The sequence below is a fragment of the Pteronotus mesoamericanus genome, unplaced genomic scaffold (genome assembly GCF_021234165.1).
Source record: "Pteronotus mesoamericanus isolate MK-2021 breed Mesoamerican mustached bat unplaced genomic scaffold, CSHL_Meso_final scaffold_167, whole genome shotgun sequence".
Lineage (NCBI taxonomy): Eukaryota > Metazoa > Chordata > Mammalia > Chiroptera > Mormoopidae > Pteronotus > Pteronotus mesoamericanus.
In genome coordinates, this window is record NW_026555308.1 from 46229736 (window position 1) to 46255884 (window position 26149).

Below are 26149 nucleotides of genomic sequence, written 5' to 3' on the forward strand. Positions count from 1 at the left end.
ATATAATACAGATAGAATACAGGAGAACAAAGGCCTTCATTTTTATATATTCGTATTATTGACACTATAAGAATCCCTTGAAGAGTACATAAACTGTTGAGATACCACTTTTATTTTCTCAGCTTACTTCTCCAGTTACAAGCCCAAATAACAATTATTTTATTTAACAAAGAAATTTGGAATTCCCTTAACAAGGGTCTATATGGGCTGTATAACATCTTACCTTAAACGCAAGGCAGACTTTCCAAGCAATTAATTTCTCTCGCGCATTGAGAATAACAGGGTATCTGACTTCTTTGCCTTCACTATCTCGCTCCACTTTGCCATCGAGTGCTGGAGATTTTCGAGCTTCAGCATGGGCATAATCTGGACCCACTGTGTAAACCTTTCATAAAAGTTCAAGTACATATTTTATTAAAGTATGAACAGCAGACAACAAATTCAAAGAAAAAATAATCAATAAAAATTACTTCAGTCTCCAGACTAAGCTTTCACACATCTTTGTATTTAGATGCCAACATTTTTAATATTTTGAAAGAGGTTATAATTAATTAATTATGTGGCAAAGCTGGTAAAGTGAAGTTCTATTCTCTAGGGAAAAAGATTACACTGAGCTTTATGAAGGAACACGAGGATATATGTGATGTGACTCCTCTCAAATTGCTCTAGTTTACAAGGACAGGTACAAATAACTATGAAAACATTTTAGAAAAAGAAACTGCCAAAAGAAGATTTAAAAAAGTGGATGGTGAGGATAGCATAAATTTGAAGGCAGACTAGAGAGGAAAGGGTGCTCTAAATGAAGGTGATAAACACAGGCAGAGGGCAGAAGTATGAAAACAGCATGAGGTATTCAGATAAGAGTAAGTTATTTGGTATGGCTTATGCTGTAAGAAATAAGGTTCATAGGACAGACACAGAGAAGACTGTGAAATAAATATCTTGTATGCCAACTTTATGAATCTGATTATTATCTTATGGTCAATGGGGATGGGCAAGAACATTTTTAAGGAGAAGCTCCGGTTTAAGAAGAAACACCCTGGTTAGACAGATTGGCAAAAGGTAAAGCAATTGAGACCTTACTTGTCACCAACAGAATTTTGATAACCCATTACAGTTGTTACATTGATCAAAACATCATTTACTCTAATTGGTGCTTTGAAATTGTGATGGCTATTAGGCCCTAACCCACTATATTTTATTATTTAATGTCCTTTTTTTAAAGAAGCATACATATTATTGTATCAGAAGTTGGTTTTTAAATATTTTGATAACTTTCTTTCAATAAAATTTGTCTCCTTTTTAATCCTGTATGATTTATTTTAATAATTTAAGAACATTATTCTGTAAAACTATTTTATAAGAAGGATCTACAGACTTCAGACTGCCAAAGGCATTTGCAGTACAAAACAGATGAAGAATCCCTAATCAAAAAGAAATAGAGACAGAACAGAGGTTAGACATAGCTGAATAAAGGGTAATCTATTTTCCGGTATCATTAGTAAACTTTAAATACAAAATTAATCAACCCTACCTTAACATCAGTACCATCTGTTGGCATAAACTCTTCATATATATATGAGCCCGTTTTTCGTACATTGCTTTCTGGGGAATAAACACTACTTCTACTGCCAATCTGAAAACAAAAGATGCCCATCACTATAAAAACTAAATTACTCCCTTCATTTTCATCATATAATCCTTTAGCATCTATTCCCATCTTAGACAAAAAATTTTTAATCCACAAATATTTAACAACAATATGTAGCTGACACTACATTTTCTTTGTAATTTCAACTTACCTGTAAGTTAAAGGCCATTAAAAATACAATGAACACTAAAAGTGATGTTTCTAAGTTTCAACCCCATTGCAAGCAGCTTCAGTTCATTCATTTTAACACTGTAAATTTTCTGCTGGTATAAGTATACCATAATTCATTCACTCTCTTATCAATGTGTATTTGAGTTGTTTTCAAAGCTTTAGCTAGAACAACGTTTCTTTGAACATTCTTAAGAGTATTCCTGTGGCACATGTGTGCTAGAGTGTTTCTAATGTATATACTAGAAATGGAACCGGTAGGTGATGGAATATGCCCTTATTCAACTTACAAAGATAATGGCAAAATCATTTATGAACTATTTTAACAATTTATAGTCTTTCCAGCAATGTATGAGAGTTCCCACTGCTCTACAACCTTGTCTATACTTGATATTGTCAGATTTTTTAATATATGCCACTCTAGTGGATATAAAACAGTATTTCATTGTGTTCTTACTTTGCATTTCCATGATTTTTCAGGAGTGTATGTCAATTTTTCATCCTGACATATTACAAAAATATGTTGCTAAGAGGCTATTCTCATTTGCATTCCTGCCAACAACATATGGGCTTGTGTTTATTTTCCAGCTACCTCAGTCTTTTTGATCTTTGCAGATACAAAAAGTAACTCAATGTCATTATCTTTTCTAACTGATTTGTATTTATTTTATTAGGGGTACAATTTTGAGCATACTTGAATGTATGTAAAAGTTATTGGTATTACTTTTTCTATGAATTGTCCATTTTGGGGGCCATTTTTATAAAAGACTACTGATCTTTACCTAAATATTTTTATATGATAGGTATATAAATGGAAGGTAGAAGGAAAAACAAGTAACTTCCTGGTATTCTGTAGGTAGAAATTTTGCATAAACAACATTAAGGAAGTAAAATGATGCCTTGCTTTTCTAATAAAGTACAATAACAATTTTAATAATTTATACCTAAATGATATATTCTTATTTAATCATAGTTTTAACAAATACTTGATTACTTTTAGTAGAATTTATACAACAATGCTCGAAGAACAGCATTCACTAGGATAACAAAGGTATACCTTTCGAAAAAGTCTTTGACTTCCACCTCCAGCCGATGTTGGGTAATAAATGTAAACATTGTGATCTTCAGCACTGACAGGCTTTTCTACAAATGGCTTTTGGAAAACTTCCCCATTTACTTCTACATGATCTTCTCCTTCAATTAGACTGCATTCTATAAATCAAACGTAATAGCAAGAAAAATTACATATTGCATATTCTCTAGATATAGTCTCATTACTGAGAACTTTTTTTAACTCAAATAGAGATTACAAAGAAAAGTGATTTTGGGTAAAGTACTGATTTGATTTTAATTACAAACATTTATGCAAATAACATGTGCCAACATTTATGACATATGGCATTAGGAACTACAGTTCTTCAAAATGTTATGGACCTGCTGTTTCACCCTATCATCCCATAGAAATCAGAGTTAGATTTCTGAAATAACGCTTACAAGAAAGATTGAGAAATAACTCCAGAATGCTATCATTTCCTAAGAAACATATGGGATCACTCATATCACAGATACCACAAAATATGAAAGTATTTAATTCAGAAAAGTAACTGATATGCAGGATAAGCAAGCAATCTAATCAGAAAGTAAATTTTTCACCTCTAGACAAAAAAGAAAGTTCCCTGTTACAGATAATAAATACTATACCTGTGTATTATTAAAAGTTACTTTAATGGTATAATAAAGTTATCAAAATTCCCCCAAATACTGTTATCAGAATATTAAATCTTTTAAAAAAGATTTTATTATTTTTTAGAGAGAGTGGAAGGGAGGGAGAAAGAGAGGCAAAGAAACATCAATGTGTCGTTGCCTTTCGTGTGTCCCCTAGTGGGGACCTGTCCCACAACTCAGGCATGTGCCCTGACTGGGAATTGAACTGGTGATCCTTTGGTTTGCAGGCCAGCACTCAATCCACTGACCCACACCAGCCAGGGCGGAATATTCAGTCTTAGTACAGACAAACATTTATTTGCCTTTTTAGACAAAGTTATACATAGTTTACATGCTGTTTTAGGTAACCAGGAATATGAAGCAAAGGGTACTCTAAAATACTAATAAATAGCAGTATTTCAAAATTCCTAGGCATCAGAAATTTAACTGTGCCATGTTAGCATGAAGTTTCTAATCCTTAAGTCAATAGTCATAGATGGATCACTTGTTTATCCCTCATCAATACAAATTTATTAAAGCATGTAATGTAAAAATTCTTTGATTCTCAGATGTCACAAATAAACCAAAGAAAAATAGGATCTATAACTCCTAAATTATTAAGCCTTTTAGCCTACAGTGTTACATTTTTAAGTGAATACAATGCTTATTTATTCGGATCATTAAAAAAAATACTTAAGAGAATACTGTGAGTTCTTTATATTCCTTCCACTTAATTATAGAAGGGAAGTGGCTCAAAAGTATGTTGAATGACAGAAAACAGTTTGCTTAAAATCTCTTACTCTTACCTTTGGGATTATTTGGGTCACGGTTCAAAATTGCATAACGAGGAAGTAAAATACCTTCAGCTTGAAGAATACTATATACTTCCCTCCTGAAGGAAAAGAAAAACAAACATCTTTATTGTTTTATAACTGCTTCACAAGTACTTCTTTGTATTGTTCATAAGTATATGACTGTTTTCCCAAAAAAGGAATGTAAAATAAGATTTTTTAGATAAATGTCATTTAATATTAAAAAATATATCACAAACATTCAGCAATTAGAACAAAAATGTATGAATACATTATATGGCAAGTCAAAATACTGATTTTTAAAATTGAGAATGTAAATGTATATAAAGACATGGTTAAATAAAGTTGCTATATTGCAATGACAGAATATTACCTAACCATTTATACGCTACATAAATTTAAGGACATGGGAAAACATTGACAGTATGAGAGAACAGTTGTCCTAATTTTGAAAAATATGAGTGCATGTATGATTGCTTTATACATAGTGAGATATTTTTTCAAAATAGTTATACTTTATGTTAAAAATTATCTACTTATAATGAGATTTCCTTATCAGTCATATGATAAATTGTTTATCATTTTCAATGGTGTAGTAGAATTTGGAAATTAAAACAAACTTGGTATAAGTCCTTGTCCCTCTACTTGTGACTTTGGGCAAATTAATTGGTATCTCTAGTTCTCAAGTTTCTTCATCTGTAAAATTAGGTATGAATACCTATTTCTAAGAATTACTTTAAGGATATATCACAAATTAATGTTAATGAAAACACCTGATAACATGTCTGCTTATAGTTGATACTAAATCAAAGTTAATTTTCCTTCCCTTAATTCAGCCAACTTCACCACTCACTCACCTATCTTGTATGAGATACTGCATATTCAAGTCATTGATTACAAATGGATTCCTGAGTTTTGCATAGGCAACTGCTTTGTCCAGTGGAAATCCTAAGAACACATATCAACATATTCTGAACAATCTCAAGATAAGTTGACATCTATAGATTTATTGACTTGAATTTAAACCACCTTCCATAAAAGTTGAATTTCATCAGGCATATAACTGCTTTCTATAAGGCATGGAATAATTCAACAAATAAAACCTGATTTTATGTGTACCACTAAATAAACCTTATTTTCTCCCAGTTACCTTGGTTGGTAAGGAACAGCAAGCCAGAGATTACATCACCAAATTTAGAGCACTGACAAATTTAGAGTCACTGCTTAAATATTAAGTCACCTGATAAAAGGTACAACTGCCTCAAAAACAGATAGAAATCTCTACATAAATAAGTGTATCACAATCACCTGGTGATTTTTAAATAATGTACACAACTCCCCATTCACTTAAAATATTTTGGTGCTTACATCTATAAATTAGCGATAGTTCAAATTCACATACAAGAGATATACACTCAAAATATAAAATACATGAGCAGAATAAGGCTTGCTGCTACTATGTCAATGTTAAAATATCAGATATTAACTATCTAAAATTTCTAGACTTTGCTAAAATTACTAATTCTAATGAAAACAAGTCAAATGGCTAATATAGTCTTAAAAATCTAAAAAATGTTAATGATTATATGTCACTCTCTGCACTGACAGAAGTCTACAATTTTATCCATCAATTCACATCATTCAGAGAGGCAGTAAACCAGAGGTTAAGGGCATAAACCAAGGTTCAAATCCTGGTTCCATTTTTCATTAGCTATGTGATCTTGGGCAAATTTATTTAAATACCTCTAAGCCTCTGATTCTTGGCTGTAAATGGGTATAATACCAGTCTTATCTAGTAGGGTTTTTGAGGAATTAAATAAAAGTGTATATAAAATACTTAGCACAATACCTGGTACAGCAAGTGCTCAACAAATGTTAACTGTTATTATTCCTTAAATGACAATATTTTAATGAATATTTTATCTAAGGAAATTCATAAAAATCAGCAAGCATGCATAATTTTAGCATTTAAATATAGTATATGACAGTATACCTGTCAAGACCTGTATTTTACAGCATTACCAGAATAGTTAGAAGGAAGTATTAAAGCATACTAAAGTTAAAATGAAACAAAATTCTACAGTCAATCAAAGACTCATTCTGAAATTCCTTAGTTTTAAAAATTTAAATAGAAACACCCTATACCAAGAATCACTTGACCACAAATTACAAATCCTTCAAGTTTTATGAAGACTCTCAGAATTCTTTACTTGTAAAGATGTCTCAATGTCTATGATTTGAAGCCTCCTAACATAATTCAGCAACAGTTCCCTGCTTGTGTTGTTAAAGAGGGACTTTTTCACAAGACAGCATATGAAATATAACTTTAGATAGCACCTCGTTTTAATAGGTAAATAGGTTTTGTAGAAAGAACCATGTGGTAGAGTAAGGGAAGAACACCTTTCCCTCAAGGACAAGCGAATTTTAGGATTCTCTGAAATGATGAACTTCAGGCTATAAAGAAGAACAGGGACTTGGCTTCTCTATGAAATAATAAAAATCAATATAGGCTGTGGAAGCACAAAAAGTCTCAGTCCTTCTTGCTGAAGCAGATGCTTCTTGAACACCTAACCAAAATGAGACTTTAACATAGCTGGGGACTTCATATTTTGGTAACAAGAATGATATAACATGATCACATTTATAAATTAGTGCATATCTCTATAATTCTTAGGAGAATTTCACTTAATTTACAGAGTGTTAGATTATAAATTTTCACTTATATGTCTAACAATAATTTTGATTAGTATACATACCATGAAGTACTATTTTACTATGAATATTGAAGCTTAACTGATATTTCAGTTTGATTATAGAAGACAGCCAGTAAAATCTAAATTCAAATATTAAGTTCTTAAGGAATAAAGTATAAATACATATATGAGAAATGAAAGATCATTTTCAATAGGGCAAAAGCACAAGAGATTAAAATACTCAGTAATTCAAGAATTTATCCTAAAAAACTCTGAGCTGCAACCAAAGATACATTTGAGGAGTTCATCAAAATCTTATTTTTAATAATGAAAACTGGAAACCATCTAATTGCTAGGATATTGGACACATAAGCTATAGTACATCCACACAATGACACACTATAACATCATTAAAAATTCAGGTTTTTGAAGAATGATGTGGAAAAAAAATTTTTATCTGATTAGTGAAAACATTAAATACAAAATTACATATACACTGTAATATTACGTATGTTTCTAAAAATATACACAGGAAAAAAAGGGCTGGAAATAAATATATCAAAATGTTAATATCACTTATCTGAGGAATGGATAAGTTTATTTTTCTAATTTACCTAATATTCTACGATTAATATGTATTAGTTTTATAATCAGAGAAATAAAAGGGTTTCCCTTCCCATCTTTTAATACCTTTAGAATGGAAAGAAATAAGACAATCACATAAAGGCCAGTTTTCCACTGGTTCATTCAAAATAACATCCTCTTCAAATACTACTACTGTAATATATTTAAATAAGGAGATCCGTTCAAGAATTTCCTTCATCGGTTTGGATTTGGATTTCTTTGCCATGGAACATATTCCAACCACAATCTGCCTTTCTGGTGGCTAAAACAAAAAAGAAAAAAAAAATCAGGTTGACTTAATAAGAACTCCAAAGCACAGCTATCTTAAATCTTTTTCAGAAGTAATTGAGGCCTGTGATGAATCAATAAAAGTGACACAATAACCAAAATAGTCATTTTTCAAAATTATATCATTGTTATTATACATATTTAACAAAATTATAGTTTTCTACAATTATTTTTAAAATTTTAAAACAACATTTTCAGAACATTGTTATATTCTTCCAAATTTCAAACTTAAATACTCTTTTACTTGTCCCCAGTGTTTATTTACTTTCTTCCCAGAAAGGGGCAAATAAAAGCCAAACACCCTAAGTAATCCAAGTACAAAGGCCAATGAGAGTGAGATAAAGAATTCTCTTGACTAAAATAAGATGTTGTTGTTCTGACTAAAGCTATACAATATTAAACTATCTTTGTAGATTGAGCTTGACTATTAGTTGGTCAACTCTTTCAACCTGGAAGGAAATTTTGGAGAAAGCCACACTGCTAACAGGGGTGTTGATACTCTTTGACATCCCAACTTCATACTCTAATATTCTTATTTAATGGTGCTGTTCATCTCTGGCACCCTTGCTGCAGTTCAAAGGCCATAACTTATCCTGAAACTAAAAAAGCAGAAAATGGAAAAAATTAATAACCATGAGTACCTCACAGGTTTATAAAATTACTCACAGGTTTAAAAATTAAAAAGATTTATTAAAGTCTTTGCATTCAGATACTTAGTTTTTATCAAATAGATAAAGCAGTGCCCAGGTGGGATCAAGCTATACTAGAGGTACAAAGTTTTATTAGATTTTTCCTTATTATAACTCTAAAAATAAAACTGGGTAACATCAGAATAAAATTGTTATTCCCCTTTAGGCTAGAATTATATTCCTTCATTGCTCTAATCATAAAAAAGTTCAAATTGGTTCTGGATTTGACTGCAAATTCTAGCCCCCCTGGGATCTGCTGTCTCGCTCCCCTTCATGTCCCCTTATTCAATTCTTTCCTGATAAAAAGCCTCAACATAGCTCCTTACGATGTTCCTAAAGTATATTTCTTAGACAACAAAAGTACCCTACCTAACATTTCATACTGCTTGACAGTTAAAAAAAAATAAAATAAAGCTAGTATTTTAAATTTTGTTTTCTTATTATAGATCTATTTAATGAATATATCTGATCATTGGCTAGGATGAACAGAAAACACTCAAGTTTAAAATGTACAAATAAATCTACATTAAGAAAAAAAATTAGAGGCTTCCAGTCAAGATAGAGGCATAGGTAGACATGCCTCGCCTCATTGCAGAACCATAAGAAGGAACACAACTAACTTAAAAACAAAAAACACCCTTAACTTCCAGAAAAATCACCCGGAAAACATCAAGAACTGTATGGAAGTCTGACAACCTAGAATTTAAAGCAGCTCTATGCATCCAGATGAGGAGGACGGGAGGACATGAGCCTGGGCGGAGGACTCGGAGTAGGGGCAGTGAGCCAAAGCAGAGAGGTGGAGAGGTGGCAAAGCAACTCAGCCAAGGACACGGGCAGCCCCGCTTTCACGTGTGCTGGATAAAAATCAGGGAGACACCTTGTGAGCGAGCCCAGCCCAAGGCCCTGCAGCCTGGGACTCCAGTGCTGGGAAAAAGAAAGCCTCCTAACTCCTGGCTGTAAACCCAATAGGGGTAAGGGCGGGAGAGGACACTGCCGCAGAGCCCGGATCCTTCGCAAACCCACCCACCCTGGAAACCACAACCCGGCAGCAGCTGAAGGAGCGCCGGTAGCACCCTGGACGTGGGTGAAGTGACTGGAAATTGGGAGAGGTCCAGGCAAGCCTCCGGAAGTCAGACAGCAGTGGCACCCGCACACGAAGCCATGGGTGCCCCCACCCTGGCAAATACTCAAGGCTCCGCCTCATGTGACTTAACAGGTGCGCTAAAATGGAATCAAAGCGGCTCTACCTACTACACAGACACAGGGAGGCTGTCAAAATCGGAAGACAAAGAAATATGGCCCAAATGAAGGAACAAAACAGAACCCCAGAAAAAGAACTAAGTGATGCAGAGACAGCCAACCTTTCAGATGTAGAGTTCAGAACACTGGTGGTCAGAATGCTCAAAGATCTCACTGAATACAGCAAAAGCACAAGGGAAGAAATGAGGACTACACTAGGGAAATAAAGAAAAAGCCACAAGAAACCAACAGTAAAGGGAAGGAAGCCGGGATTCAAATCAATGATTTGGAAAAGAAGGAAGAAATAAACATTCAACCAGAACAAAATGAAGAAACAAGAATTCAAAAAAACAAGGAGCATTTAAGAAGACTCTGGTACATCTCCAAAAGGGCCAACATCCGAATCATGGGGATACCAAAAGGAGAAGAGGAAGAGCAAGAAATCAAAACTTATTTGAAAAAGTAATGAAAGAAAACTTTCCTAATTTGGTGAAGGAAATAGACATACAAGATCAGGAAGCACAGACAGTCCCTAACAAGTTGGACCCAAAGAGGTCCACACCAAGACATACCATAATTAAAATGCCAAAGGTTAAAGATGAAGAAAGATTCTTAAAAGCACCAAGAAAAAGCCAGAGAGTTGCCTACAAAGGATTTCCTATAAGACTATCAGCTGATTTCACAAAAGAAACTTTGTAGGGACTGGCAAGAAGTATTCAAAGTTATGAAAAGCATGGACCTACAACCTAGATTACTCTATCCAGCAAAGCTAGTATGTAGAATGGAAGGGCAGATAAAGTGCTTCCCAGACAAGGAAAAGCTAAAGGAGTTCATCATCACCAAGCTGTTATTATATGAAATGTTAAGGAGCCTTATTTAGGAAAAAGAAGAAGATCAAAACTATGAACATTAAAATGACAATAAACTCACAACTATCAACAACTGAATCTAAAAAACAAAAACAAAAACAAACTAAGCAAACAACTAGAACAGGAATAGAATCAAAGATAGGGGATCGTTTGGAGGGTTATCAGCTAGGAGAAGGAAGAGGGAGAAGGGGGGAAAGGTATAGGGATTTAGAAGCATAATTGGGTAGGTACAAATAGAGAGATGTTAAGAACAGATGTTAAGAACAGTTAAGACAGAAGTTGGAACAAGATGGGTCCAACTTGTTAGGGACTGTCTGTGCTTCCTGATCTTGTATGTCTATTTCCTTCGCCAAATTAGGAAAGTTTTCTTTCATTACTTTTTCAAATAAGTTTTGATTTCTTGCTCTTCCTCTTCTCCTTTTGGTATCCCCATGATTCGGATGTTGGCCCTTTTGGAGATGTACCAGAGTCTTCTTAAATGCTCCTTGTTTTTTTGAATTCTTGTTTCTCCATTGGCAATGGAGAAGCCAAAGAACTTACATGCATAACCCATGGACATGAACTAAGGACGGGGATTGCTAAAGAGAAGAGGGAAAGTAAGTGGAGTGAGGGCAGATCAGGAAGAGAACACAGCTTACACACACACAATTGTTAGATATGTAAGACAGCCTCTCCTTTTAGCCACATAATTTATATACTTCTAATAAATAAGGTTATTTTCTAGTCAACCACCACCTGTGTTGACAACATGACAAACTTAATAAAGCTGGTTAAGTAGTGCTTTGGTACCTTTGAAATTATTCTACTTTAGCTTGATGTGGTTACTATGTACTTTTACATACACAAGAAACCCTTTGGAATTATGGCCACATTTTCTAGCCACTCCTGTGTTTTACAGGGCATATCAATAAAAGACACTATAATAGGCATTATTAAACAATCTAAAAGTCTGACCCCTAATTGTATATCTTGATGCATCATAAATTCAGTATCATTCATGAAACAAAATCTGCTTTTCAAATTTGAAGTATTTCCAACAAAATTCTATGTGAAAAAATGTCTTCACAATCTCAGATAATAGTATTAATATGCCTTAACAGTGATCAGTAAAACACCTATCCTGTACTGGTCTTCTCTCACAAAAACAAAACAAAACAAAACATTAAACAACTTACAGACTCATCTTCTTCCTCATCATCTTCATCTGCATGGTGGAAGAAATGTCGATAATTACCAGGGTTGATTTCTGTATCTTCAGGCCCAACAAAGAATCTGGGGGCTTCACTCATTTTTATTTCATTTGATATAGGTTATAATTTAAATGTATTTGACTAAAACTGCTTCTAAATGAACAGCATCAGAAGAATGCATTCTCTTTATACCAGCTGACTCAAGTCTGTTGCACCATGTTTCTGCTTATAAAGTCACTTGAATTGTGAGGACAGTTAGTTGGCAACTGCTCTTTTGTGCTCAGATATCATTGCTTCATTGTTGATACAGTTTAAAAAACAAAGATAGTGAGGCTATTGCTTGAGTGAGATGACTCAGCAATTCTTTTACCTAAAATGCAATGAAAAATTAAATGATGATTATAAAATCTGTACCAATAACCTGATACATATTTTCAAAATGAAAAGATATTTCTTCCATAAAATTAAGAAATTAAGACTCTGATCTTCAAATAATGTCTTTGAAATTTGACAAGTTGATACAAAATAATAAAAAAAAATACACACTAACCGTTATCAAGTCCAAAATTATCTAACAAATTAGGGGAAATTATTTAAATTATAACAAAATTATAACAAAAGCTAAATCCCTCTGCATATAGATCAGAAATATCTGCAATGAAAACGACTGATAACATGTAATAGAGTTTAAAAACCAATGACCCCTATACATCAGTCCAAAGTTACATGAAAACCATTTTTTTAACAGTATATTGCTTTATTGGGGTGGAATTGGGAAGGAATACACCAAATTGAGAAACAAAATCAATTAAAGGAATACAAGGGCAGGAAACAATAGTGTTAAAATAGTAATACACAAAATGGATAACTGCAATCACTTTCTTAAGAGGACTTGACGTGTGGAAGAAAAACTTTAATTGCTGTTGCAAAAAATATCTGTGTGAAGTAGAAATTGGTTTCAATAACATTAGTAGAGAATACATTCTAGAAACTGGATGTAATTGAATGAAATATCCTGGCAGCAATTTAACAGAATAGTCCTGGTAGGTTAGGTTGACGCCAACTCCTAAGGTGTGTGTCTGTGGGGAATTTTGGAAGATACTTGGAGAAATATTACACTGTGCATAACCAAACTGAATTGTTGTCACAAGTACTATAAAGTTCCATACAGTTAATTTTTTTTTTCTACATGCACTTCAATTTCACAGCAAGAGTGGCACAAGACACCAAAACACAAGGGAACATTCATGAAAGATATCTAACTCCTTGATATAATAATGCATACAATTCAAAATGATTACACTAACATTACATGTAGGGCTGTCTGCAACTACTAGGTGGTGGTTATGGAAAGCATGACCCCAGGTATCAGTATCTAAAAAGCAGCCACCACCTTCTTTTTTGTGTGTTCTCTTTTTGTGTTTTTTCATTTCTCTTAATCAACTCTACTGTTGTTGCTGCTTCTTAGCAAAACTGGTAAAAAAAAAAAAAAAAAAAAGAAAGTTGTAATAATTGAACATAACACTCTGGCAATCAAGATGTTTAAAACCTTCAATCTTCTGGAGTAAAGAAAGCACCATGCCGCATTTAGAACTCTGATTTAAAAACAAGACGGTCACAAATTTTCCGGGCTTTGAGACTTCCACACCTTTCCTGATCAGGTCATCATAGGAGGTCTGACGGAAGTTTGTTTGAAAGCTAACATAAGAAAATTCTGGTTCTGGAGTGGTGTGAATAGTCCAGTAAGTTCCGCCCACTCTCATGCCATTCACCGAATATCCAAAAGGATTAAACATTGTGGCATCAATGACAGAACCTGGTATCAGGTCATGAATCCACTCTCACAAGAGAGAATCCTTTGCGGTAACACCATCTTCCATGGAGAACTGGTCCCTAACTGCTGGGTCAAGCTCGCTCATCAGAATTTCCAGGGTTTGAGCTGGTTGATTGAGTACCCTACTCTCTGGGAAATCCAAAGTATACAAGTACCAACAGTCAGGATTCACATGTCCCATACAATATGCTGTTCCGTTGGGGAAAATTACATTAATAAAACACAATTTTTCCCTGGAAATTCCAGTGTGGGTATACTTGGTGAGAAAGCTTCATGAAATTTTTATGAGAATAAAAGAAACTTTCAATTGAGTCACATCCACTGTAACCCCTAGCAAGTTTCAACAGGGGAACCAGTGCTTTCAGCAAGAAGGACCACATGTCTTCAAAATGAAACATCTCTTGGAGACAAACATGGTACTTTTACTGAGTACAAAAGCTTCCTGCTTCTCAGTTTTGGTCACACTTTAGGTTGAACATTGCACAGCCTTCAAAAGGATGTCCCACTCAAATCCTGCAACAGTGTGAAGATCCCCAGATCCTTGATTTGCGTCAGATTGCTGCCTGGAGAACCAAACCTCCAGCAGCCTCTCAGTCCCTTTAAAAAAAGCATGCAGCTTCCATCACCATGAGACCAGCGACCAACCAACCACAGAAAACCAGCTAAATTAAATCTCTTTTCCCTGCCACCCGCCCACCCCACCGCAGATTCTTGCAGCTGTTACTACTAAAGTTCAGGTTGCCCTTTTTTTGCTATAATTTTATATTAATGTTTTTGAAAAACAGGATTAATAACATTTTCCTAGCTTGTGTGTGTGTGTGTGTTTGTGTGTGTGTGTTGTGTGAGCAAAAGTTGATCATGAGTCTGTCGGAAATAGAGGCAGATACATTTCAGTCCTTTGTAGTCTGCTGTTTCCTCATCAGAGGGAGCAGAGCCAGTGCTAGCTAATGTTGCTGGCCATACTGTGGAAGCTAAATCAGTTTCTAAAAGGCTTCAATTTGTAAATTTTCAGTTTGCCAACAGGTTTTTTAGAGAATATAACTATTCTTCATTCTGGCCTCATATAATCAATAAAACAAGATAAGGAGAGAAAACAGAGTTTGATTATAACAGCAATCCTTAAACTTTTAAAGGTCAAAAACTGGCAAATCTGATACAATCTATAGATTCTCTCCTCGGGAAAAAAAAATGTACATGGGCACTAAATCCTATATGCAACTGTTTGTGACTGACATCCAAACTCCTCCACATAAACAGATGCCCATGAACATCAGTTTAAGAACTACCATATAACAGTGATGTAACCTCAAAGCTGTTTACAGGGACTTGTTCCTTGGTTATATTAAAAATAATTACCTTTCAAGATGAAACTACAGGTCAAATGTTTCATTTGATTACTGGTAATATAAGAAATTACTAAATCAAATATTCTTAGGAGTTTAATAATATGCTAGATAGAATTGCAAAGCATAACTCCAAAAGTCCTATTCCCAAAGATCTAATTCCAGTTCAACAGGATATAAATCTGAGATTGTCTTGAAGATGAAATGAAAAGACAGACAACATAGCACTTAGCATATGGTAAGCACTAAGTAAATGTTAGCTGTTTATAAATCTTTTTAACTATTATAATTAAGACAGAGATTCTGACCTAAACTTAACTGTCAGCGAACAAATATAAACAATTTAATTTAGAACGTACCTACTTGCCTCACATCTAATGAAGCTACAGAAATTCCTTCTTGCCACTGTTGCTGCTGGAGGCTTCATTACATCTTTTCCAGTCTAACCATACTGCTTGCGGCTATCGCGAACACTACTGCCTGGAATCAACAGTCATCTCCTTCACATCTCTACTGGTCATGGTCGAAGCTCCCTAATCCTTAATATGACACCTTGGATCATCCATTGCTCCCTTGTAGTATTCAGAACCCTGTCTTACCTGAACTTAAAATATTTCTAAGCCATCACTGCTGCCCTTTCTGTAGGTTCCCTCAGGAGCCTAACTATACTCTAGTAAATCTCTGTTCCCAAAATCATAGAAAATAGGAACTTTAGCTCTTGATGCTCAGCTTGAACAGAGATGCATAACCAGATTTCCTGAAATCCGAAAAGCATTTCCAATGGAAATACTGCTACAAATTGTGACTCGTTTCAGGGCACTATTACTAAAGCTACATAATAGGTTATTAAATAGGCTCCTGCAGGCTGGAAAATGCAGGCTAGCATGATTTATAAAATTACTTACACAAGTAACATGCCAAGTTCCACACAATCTTCACAGTGATTTTTTTACTTCTTCAAACGTTCATGCAATACCTTTTTGCTGAGCCTGCCTTTCCTTCTGCCTGGAATTCACTTCTCTCCTTAAAAGTTCCTGTTTCTCCTTCAATAACCAACTAGAGAGTCTCCAATAAATGCCTTTCTGATAACAATCAAGCCTCCGCCAGCCGTCAAATATTATGTCAGCATCTTCTCCCATTCTCTACGCTCCACAACATTTTGGATCTATGTTTACAATTATCTGTTTCCATTGGAGTTAGGGTTTTTACCCCTTAACTTTTTATTATAAAAATTTCAAATACTGAGAAAAGTAGAAAGAACAATTCACTATAAACATATATCCACCACTAGACTCAACAATTGCTAACATTTTGCCATATTTACGTTCTATTTATATACACACGTTTGCTGTACCATTTTAAAGTAAGTTGTATGTATCAATACATCTCTAAATACTTTAGTATGCATCTCATAAAAATGACATCCTCCTATATAACCACAGTATCATTTCCACTTAAAAAAATTAATTGTTCCATGATACTATTTATATGTAGTCGCACAGGGGTTTTGGAGGACAAAGACTTCATCTAAATTACCAGTACTTAATTGGTGCACAGCACTTATCTGATAAACATCCTCACAACCATTCAGTTTAATACCCTCACAAATACCATACAAGTCGTAGGAGTTTAACACTTAAGGAGTAAGCTTTGATTGCACAACTCTGAACTTCCTGCATATCAGTTTAATCCAGCAATTTTCAACCTTTTTCATTTCACGGCCCACAAACTAATTATTACAGTTCTGTGTCATACCAAAAATATATTGTACTTCTTGCCAATCTGACAAAAAAATAGGTATAATTTTGATTCATTCACACCGGATGAGTATTGTTGTGTTGCTTTAAAGAAGCCATGCTACAATAAGTATAGTATTTTGATTTCTGAACTACTTAATTCTGCATCACAATACTGAAGCTCCATAAGGATGAAGACCATGCCTGTCTTTTATTAAACACGTAAGTAGGCATACCTCCCCCACCATGCCAAATTTTATTGAATACTTTCAGCCACTGCAAATGTTAGTAAAAAAATTGGAAATGATGAAACATAATGGCAGGCCAGCAGTAGTATAATAGTTAAGGGTACAGACTACAGAATCTGAAAAGCCTGGTTCCTGATACAGGTTCACATGTTTAATAGCAGCAGTAGTTAATTAGGGCGAGTTACGTGACCTCTCCGAGCCTCAGTTTCTACATCTGTAAAATGAGAATAATCATTTAATATAACTCATGGAATCGTTGAGAGGGGTATATGAGAAAATATATAAAGTTCTTGACACACATAAGAACTCAGTTACTGTCAGCTATCACTATTGTATCTGCCTGAAACAAAAACTTTATTTTTCATTGAAGAATTTTCAGTAGTAAAACACAAGCCTATCCCAGTGTAGAACAATGATGGTAGGTGCTAAAGTCGGCCATGCTTTTTACTTCCAGTTAAGTCTTCCAGCACGCTAAGCAAGGTTACTGCTACCGGCAGGACTCCAAAGGTCGCAAACTCCCTGGAAGTCGTTGAGAACCTAGTATATGAGATCCAATGGTCACCATCCTCGCCGCGGCTTTCTCGAAGCGCGAAAGGATGCAAGACTCTCCAAATGATTAGGTGCGGCAGTGACCTGCAGCCTCCGTCCTCACTCCGGAAAGCTCCAACGACTGGGGCTTTCTGTTCTTTTGAAGTGCGAGTGGAGGCGCGAGGGGCAAAGGGATAAAGACTGAAAAATGAAAATAAAGTCATTTCTACCCACAGCAGTGCCGAAACTCGAGGCTGCCTGCTTTAGTGTAGCGAAACCGGAGCCCGGAGAATCAGCTAGAAGCTCGGCTGTTCCCTGCTGAGCTGATACCTCTGGTATCTTAACCAACAAATGGAAAAGGGAAGCTATCGAGGAGGAGAAATTAAGACGCAAAACGACCCGCTGAGCTGCACTGCTACTCCTCCAAGCTGCCTTTCGCTCTGGCACCTGCCCTTTAGAGGAGCGCGTGTCTAAATGCTCCGCAGAGCTCAGCAGGAGACAAAGCAGCTGCCCAGCAGCGGCTGCAAACCTTGGGTGACCAGGTTCCGCATCTCGGTTTTAATTCGGTCTCGGGGCCCTCACCTCGGCTGCGGTAGTCACGCGATCGCCTGGAGGTGGCCGATCCCAAACAGGTCTCGGTTTCCTCTTTAATCCTGAGGGCAGAGGTGAGGTTTTGGTCAACACACTCCAGCTATTAGCGTTGACGTGGGTCTTCTTTCTTCAGCAGGAGCAGAAGAGCCACATAGAGGTAGTCCAAGGCACTACTACGCTAGTGAATTTCCGCCACGCCTCCTTTTTGCCCGCTTTGGGTCTCACTCGCACAGCTCCCCGGGCAGAACAATTTCCGGCAAGAGACAAAGGTTCCGACTTAAACTTTCCAGACCGGAGCTCCGTCGCCCCGATAAGCACCCCTTCTTAACGACACGGTAGTTTCGCTTCCGGCAGCACCAGATAGGTCGCGAGAGGAAGCTTAAATCCTGTCGCTTGCATTTAGGACCACTTCGGTGAGTGGTCGTTCTGGTGTGCTTTGTCATACTTAATGAATTTTAAAGTGAGGCGTGCCCTGATAGTAATTTCAAAACCATTCGCGTCGTTAGCCTGGGAAGGGTTTAATGGACTCTGGATAATGCGCAGGCGCCCTTGGGGCGGGAGGGCCTTGTTTGGGCGTAGCGATCGCCCCCGCCTGCAGAGCAGAAATCGGGTGATTTCCGTTTTCGGGCCTGGGGAGGTGCCTACTGGTTGTAACCGAGTTTTGCTTAACGGTCGTTTTTCTGTTGGTGCTAAATTTAGCCGTATCTTGCCTTTAAGTTTTAGTTAATGAGCTGCTTAAACGCTCTGCAAATGCATCTTCACAGTTCAAGTAGCGTCCCAGACTCCGCGCAATTTCAAAAGTTGAGTAAGGCACTTAGTTGACATTAAAGAAGTCTCCCCCTTATCATAGTTGTCATTTAATCTAAATATTATCCTTTTGCACCAAATTAAAATCTTTTGAGCGGCGACAAACGCTAGTTCAAGGGATAATCTTGTCCCGTTGTTTTAAGAGGAAAAGTAACCATATTATCTCTGGATTTTCCTTAAATGGGCGTTTCTGAGCTAAAGTAGAAAAAATAATTTTCAGTGGAAATTTATTTATCGCACATGGCTTCATTTTTACGCATTTGGAGATCAAGACAGTTTGTTAAACCAATTTATTTGTACGCTGAAGTGAAGCAGATTCTAGAGAAGTATGTGGTGTATTTCGATTTCCCAGTCTTTGATATTACATAAAATTATGCTCTTGCATTTTTCAGATATTAAAATAGAATAATTGAGAAGTAAAATTCTGATCACAAGTTAACATGTTTATTGAAATATCACTGATTTTAAGTTTTTAAGTTGGAACGCATGTATATACCTTTTAGAGGCTTAAATTGGTAGCCACAGTTAAATCCTGATTTGATTTAAAGTGATACTTCACTGCCTTTATTGCACACACAAGATAAAATTATTAAAGGAATTAAGTAGTAAATATTTACTCAGGTATTCATTGATTTTTTAAAAGTTCAAAATGACCTTGACATTTTCTCTTGCAAAACTAGAAGTTGTGAAGAGCCGTCTTCACTCTTTTCTTATTCCTATTTTTTAATACACAAGCAATTATTTTAACAAAAATTCCTAAAACTTATCCAAAAAAGCCTATTGCAATCTTCATATTTACTTCTCAAATCACTTAATTGTTCATGTAAATGATACCTTCATTTAATAATATTTGGGCACAGGAAGATCATTTATCGTTCGGAATGTTACAGCTTAAAGTTATTTTCTTTCTTTTTTTATTGTTTTTATTTTTTTATTGATTAGGCTATTACAGTTGTACCAATTTTTTCCTCCTTTCCCCCCTCCGCTTGGTACCTCCCCTTCCCTAGAGCAATCACCCCCGCTCCACCGCCCCACTTCATTCATGTCTGTGCATCATGCATGTAAGTTCTTTGGCTTCTCCATTTCCTGTACTATTCTTGACATCCTCCTGTTTTGTACCTACCAATTGTGCTGTTTAATCCCTGCACTTCCCCCCCCATTCTTCCCTTTCCCCATCTCAGCTGATAACCCTCCAAATGATCTCCATTCTATGATTCTTTTCTGGTTCTGGTTGTTTATTTGGTTTGTTTTTTTTAGATTCAGTTGATGATAATTGTGAATCTGTTGCCTTTTTAATATGCATAGTTTTGATATTCTTTTTCTTAAATAAGTTCCTTTAACATTCCATGTAATAAGGGCTTGATGATAATGGACCCTTTTAGCTTTACTTTGTCTGGGAAGCACTTTATCTGCCCTTCCATTCTAAGTGATAGTTTTGCTGGCTAGAGTAATCTTGGATGTAGATCCTTACTTCTCATGACTTTGAATGCTTCTTTCCAGCCCCTTCTTGCCTGTAAAGTTTCTTTTGAGAAATCAGCTGATAGACTTATGAGAACTCCTTGGTAGGTAACTTTCTGCTTTTCTCTTGCTGCTTTTAAGGTTCTGTATCTTTAATCTTTGGCATTTTAATTGTGATATGTCTTGGTGTGGGCCTCTTTGGGTCCAACTTGTTTGGGACTGTCCTGTGCTTCCTGGACTTGTATTTCTATTTCCTTCACCAATTAGGGAAGTGTTTTTTTTTTCTTTCTATTTTCTTTTTCAAATAAGTTTTCAATTTCTTGCTCTTCCTCTTCTCCTCCTGGCATCCCTGTGATTTGGATGTTGGTATGTTTAAAGTTGTCCCAGAGGTTCCTAAGCCTATCCTCAATTTTTAGAATTCTTTTTTCTTCCTGCTGTTCTGATTAAATGATTTTCCCTTCTTGGTGTTCCAGATCTCCGATTTGATTCTCAGGTTCATCCCCTCCACTGTTGGTTCCCTGTAGGTTTTTCTTTATTTCACTCAGTGTAAACTTCATATCTTCCCTTATGTTTTTGCCATACTCAATGAGATTTATGAGCATCCTGACCACCAGTGTTTTGAACTCTGCATCAAATAAGTTGGCTATCTCCTCATTGCTTAGTTCTTTTTCTGGTGTTCTGTTCTTTTCCTTCATTTGGGCCATATTTCTTTAATTTGGCAGCCTCCCTGTGTTTCTTTCTGTGTATTAGGTAGAGCTGTCTCGACTGCCTGTCTTTGCAGCTCTCTGTCATTCTATAAGTGACGTTGCTTATTGTAGAAAAGGCACCTGTAAATTGTGTGGGGCAGAGCCTTAGGTAATGGCCAGGTCGGGGCAACCCACTTTGCTTCTTTGTGGTTCTGTCTGGGGGCAGGGCTTAGAGAGGGGACAGTGCCACTGCCTGGCTTCTGGAGGTTTGCCCAGCACTTGTACCGTCTTCAGCCACTTCACCCACTTTCTGTATGCGATTGGCACCCTTCCAGCTGTTGCCCTCGTGGTGAATCCCAGAGTGGGTTTGCATAGTTCTAAGTCCTTGAGGACCTTTTAAATGGACTCTCCTGGAACACCAGCAGTTTCTTCTGCCACCGCAACTCCCACTGGTTTTTAGAGCCAGAAGTGATGGGGGTCTTTTTTTCCCCTACACTGGGACCGTGGGCTGTGTGGTCTGGCCTGGGGCTGTGATTGCTTGCCCCAGTTGCATATTATGCATATTAAACTATGCAAAGAAAATATGCATATTAAAAAGGCAACAGAGTCACAACTATCACCAACTGGAGATGGGGTGATTTTTATACACCACACGTGAGTGTGGGACCACCTCTCTGCCACTGCTGCCACGTCTCTGCTCCACTCTTCTAGTGCCTCTCTGCCCGTCACCACAACTTCGCCCCTCCTTCCCATTTGGATGACTGTGGTTTCATTAAATTCTTGGTTCTCAGACTTCTGTACAGCTCTATTTTCTGACAGTTCTGGTTATTATTTGTTGTGAGATACAGTTGTAATTCTCTCTGTGGTTACACAATGAGGCGAAGCATGTTTACCTATGCCTCCATCTTGATTGGAAGTCCTAAAGCCACTTTTTTATCACCTATGCAAATGGATGTTTGCTGGGGACCAAATGATGAATATACTTTGGAAAGAAAAAAGTCTTCTGTTACTCTTGTATGTGAATACCAGATATTAGCAGCAAACTTTTAACCATCTAAACTTAAGACACCACTTTTGTCAATTGATTTTTCTTTTTTTTTTTTTTTTTGCATTTTCTCTTTGTCCTTGTCATCTGCCTTTACTGCAGAACTAGAGCTTGTGAACCCTATTAGACTATTATCTCATTATAAAGTATGCAGCTGTTGAATGTTCTGGGTTTCATCATTAGTAAAAACATTATAAACATTGCCAGAAAACAATAAATTATTAATGAAAGGAATGAGGTTTTTAACTATTTTCCCTTGTAAAGATTTTGAGAAAAGTGGTTCTCTGTTACTTTGAGCAGCCTGATATGGATGATAATACTTAAATACTTTAAGAATAATGATATATTGATTTACCATTTGTAAAAGACTTTTCAAATCCATTATTTCATTAATCTGCATAATTGTGAAAAAGGAAGGATAAGTATTATGTCTTTTTTCCACATGTGGATACTGAGGCTTAAATAACTCACACTCTAGAAATTCTGACTCTTAAAAGCCTTACCTGTTGGCCACACCGTACTTGTAGTGCCACATGTGTGCAGGTAGTGTTTTCCAAAAGTGAACCTCAGAACATGGACCTTCTTTTAATTCAGTGCTACCTCTTCTATTAGGAAATGCAAGTAATTATTTATTTATTGGCATATAATTTAATGTCCACAGTGTCCCAAACATTGTGTGAAACAGTATAAACATTAAGAATTAATAAGACCTTATTCTTTATTTATAGCTTAAAATATTTATTACAAAATCACTTTATAACTTTTGTAGCAGAGGCCTGATCCAAGTACTATGAAAGCCGAGGATGATGAGTAATTAATTCCTAGTGTAGCAGAGGGAAAAAACCTAACATGAAATTTGAAGCAACAGAGACCAAGGTTCAAATGTCAGTGCATGAACTCATTAACTGTGTTGCCTTGAGTAAACTGGATAATCTCTCTGAACCTCCACTTTCTTATCTATAAGATGGATATAAAAATAGTACCTACTCTACAAAATGTTTGCAATTATTTTTTAATTGCTTGTGTACTTATTTACTTTTTTTTTTAGTTTTTGAAGACTTGTTTCTCCTCCCTATAGCTTTGGCTTTCCAGATGTCATATAGGTGGTAGCACATAGAATGTAATCTTTTGTGTATGGAGTCTTTCACTTAGCATAATGATTTTGAGATTCATCCATATTACTAGGTATATTCGTAATTTTTTCCTCATCTTTGCTGAATAATATTCCATTGTGTGGATGTACCACATTTGTTTATCCATCCACCAGTTGAACATTTGGATTGTTTTCAGGTTTTGGCTGTTATGACTAAAGCTTCTAGAAACATTCACATACAGGTTTCTGTGTGGTCATATACCTTCATTTCTCTTCCGTTAAAACTATTTCCTGCATGTAAACAATTGGTATTATACCGGCAGTTCTCTGCATCCTTGGTAGTACTTAGGATTGTTAGGTTTGTTTTGTTTTGTTGTTTTTTGTTGGGGTTTTTTGGGGTTTGTTTTTTTTTTTTTTTGCCATTTTGATGGTATGTATGGTATCTTACTGTGCTTTTAATTTGCATTTTTCATTGTCTAATGGTGTTGGGTATCTTCACGTGTTTATTTGCCACCCGTATCTCCTTTGACGAAGCGTCTGTTCACATCCTTTGCCCATTTTTTAAAGTGGATTTTTTTCTTATTGTTGAGTTTTGAAGATTCTTTATAAATTCTGGACACAAGTTATTTATTATATATGTGTTACCAGGGAGACCTGAATTAGGGGGCTCTCCCCCTTCAGTTCTTATCTGCTAGCAAGAGAAAAATTAAGGTGAAAGATAACACCTATAATGGAAATGAGAAATAAGTTTATTTATGAAATACACTTGAGCACAAGTAGGCACCCAGCTAGTCTGAGTGTACAGACTGTTGGGATGTTAGGGGTTTTATGCTTGTAGCCAGTTTCTACATTCCTCCTCCTCCTCTCTCCTCCAAACCTTTGGATTAATACACAGTTTCAAAGGCATTCTTTCCCAGATAGTGGAAATGACTCATGCAGAACTTCAAGGGCTTCCCCTCCTCCTGTGCTATCATGGCTTTTCTCGTGATTTTCCGAACACCTGGCAATCAGACAAGACCAGGCCCAGGACTGCTGAGTAAATTGGTGAGACATGTCTCCCTCCCCCTCCCTGCCTTGGTTTACTATCTCTCCTGCCAACATATGTACTATAAATGTTTTCTTCCAACTGTAATTTCTCTTTTTATTTGGTTAACAGTATTGTTCAAATAACAAATTTTTTAATTTTTTCTTTTATGAATGGTCTTTTTGTTTGCTATCTGGGAACCTAAACAAACAAAGATTTACTTTTATATCTTCCTGAAGTTCTGTAGTTTCAGGTTTTCCCTTTAGGGCTATGACCCATTGTAAACTAATTTTAACAGATGATGCAAGAGAGGAGTTAAGTTTCATCTTTTTCCCATATAATGTTTAGTTCCAGCATCATTTCTTGTAAATATTTATTCTCAATTGAATTACGTTGGCACTTTTTTAAAAATCAATTTATCATTTTTGTGTGGCTGTATTTCTAGACACTGTATTCTGTTCAACAAGCTAATGGCTATCATTTTGCCAATACCACACAGTCGTGATTACTACAGATACACCTTGGAGATATTGCAGATTCCGTTCCAGACCACCACGATAAAGTGAATATCACAATAAAGCAAGTCACATACAGTTTTTGTTTTTCCAGTACATATAAAAGTTCTGTTTACGCATCTACTGCAGTCTCTTATAAAGTATGCAGTAGTATTATATCTAGAAATGTATGTAACTTAATTAAAAATACTTTGTTGTTAAAAAATGCTAACGAATATCTGAGCCTTCAGTGAGTCATAATCTTTTTGTTGGTGGAAGGTCATGCCTTTGTGTTGATGGCTGCTGACTAGTCTGGGTGCTGGTTGTGAAGGTTGGGGGTGGCTGTGACAATTTATTTAAAAAGACAGCAATAAGGTTTTCTGCATTGAATGATGCTCCTTTCATGAACGAGTCCTCTGTAACATGTAAACTAGTAAGTTGATAGCATTTTACCCACAGTAGGACTTTCAAAATTGGAGTCAGTTTTCTCAATCCTGCCACTGCTTTTTCCACTAGTTCACATAATATTCTAAATTCTTTGGTGTCATTGCAGCAAATTCACAGTAGCTTCACCAGAGAAGGTTCCACCTCAAGAAACCACTTTCTTTGCTCTTCCATAAGAAAGAACTAACTCCTCATTTGTTAAAGTTTTATCATGAGATTGTAGCAATTCAGTCACATCTTCAGACTCTACTGCTAATTCTCATTCTTTTGCTGTTTCCACCATACGTTACTTTCTCCACTGAAGTCTTGAATCCCTGAATGCCTTCCCTGAGGGTTGGAATCAACTTCTAAACTCCTGCTGATGTTGATACTTTGACCTCTTCCCATGAATCACAAGTGTTTTAAGTGGCATTTAAAATGGTAAACCATTTCAAGAAGATTTTCATTTTAATTTACCCAGATCCGTCAGAGGAATCACTATGACAGCTCTAGCCTTATGAAATATATTTCTTAAAAACAGTCATGCATCACAAAATAACTTTTTGGTTAATGACAGACACACACTGGTAGATGACAGTGGTCCCATAGGATTATAATGGAGCTGAAAAATTCCTATTGCCAAATGACATTTTAGCCATCCTAACAGCCTGATGCAATTCATTCCTTATGTGTTACTGGTCTTCTGTGTATTTACTGTACTTTTTATTGATATTTTAGAGTGTGCTTTTTTACTTATATGAAAAGTTTTCTGTTAAACAATATGCAGTATTACACCAGCAGCAGCCTCCTACCCCTTGTGTTTACTGCATTTCTTGATTGTATCATTTTCTCTTGTGCTCGATTTAATCTTGCGCTACTTTGTAGAGTAACATGACATACGGGCTTGTTTGT

The 26149-nt window shown here is 35.9% G+C and overlaps 2 protein-coding genes and 1 pseudogene across 10 annotated transcripts in view; 1 reads left to right on the plus strand and 2 right to left on the minus strand.

Annotated features, from left to right (window-relative positions):
- The window catches only part of PPIP5K2 (diphosphoinositol pentakisphosphate kinase 2), a 60472-nt gene extending 42075 nt beyond the window's left edge, over positions 1-18397 (minus strand). For all 8 annotated transcript variants that reach the window (XM_054590006.1, XM_054590004.1, XM_054590000.1 and 5 more), the window contains exons 1-8: positions 18199-18397; positions 11913-12297; positions 7719-7914; positions 5193-5283; positions 4330-4415; positions 2877-3031; positions 1535-1636; positions 224-385 (exon numbers count right to left, since the gene is read on the minus strand). In XM_054590006.1, the coding sequence (XP_054445981.1) occupies positions 224-385; positions 1535-1636; positions 2877-3031; positions 4330-4415; positions 5193-5283; positions 7719-7914; positions 11913-12026 (906 nt within the window). In that variant the 5' untranslated portion in view covers positions 12027-12297; positions 18199-18397. The remainder of the gene's footprint in view (positions 1-223; positions 386-1534; positions 1637-2876; positions 3032-4329; positions 4416-5192; positions 5284-7718; positions 7915-11912; positions 12298-18198) is intronic.
- On the minus strand, positions 13373-14390 carry LOC129083930 (S-adenosylmethionine decarboxylase proenzyme-like; annotated as a pseudogene).
- Positions 18398-18441: 44 nt separating the features above from the next.
- The window catches only part of GIN1 (gypsy retrotransposon integrase 1), a 29132-nt gene continuing 21424 nt past the window's right edge, over positions 18442-26149 (plus strand). For both annotated transcript variants that reach the window (XM_054590008.1, XM_054590009.1), the window contains exon 1: positions 18442-18620. The gene's annotated coding sequence lies outside the window, so the exon portion shown is untranslated. The remainder of the gene's footprint in view (positions 18621-26149) is intronic.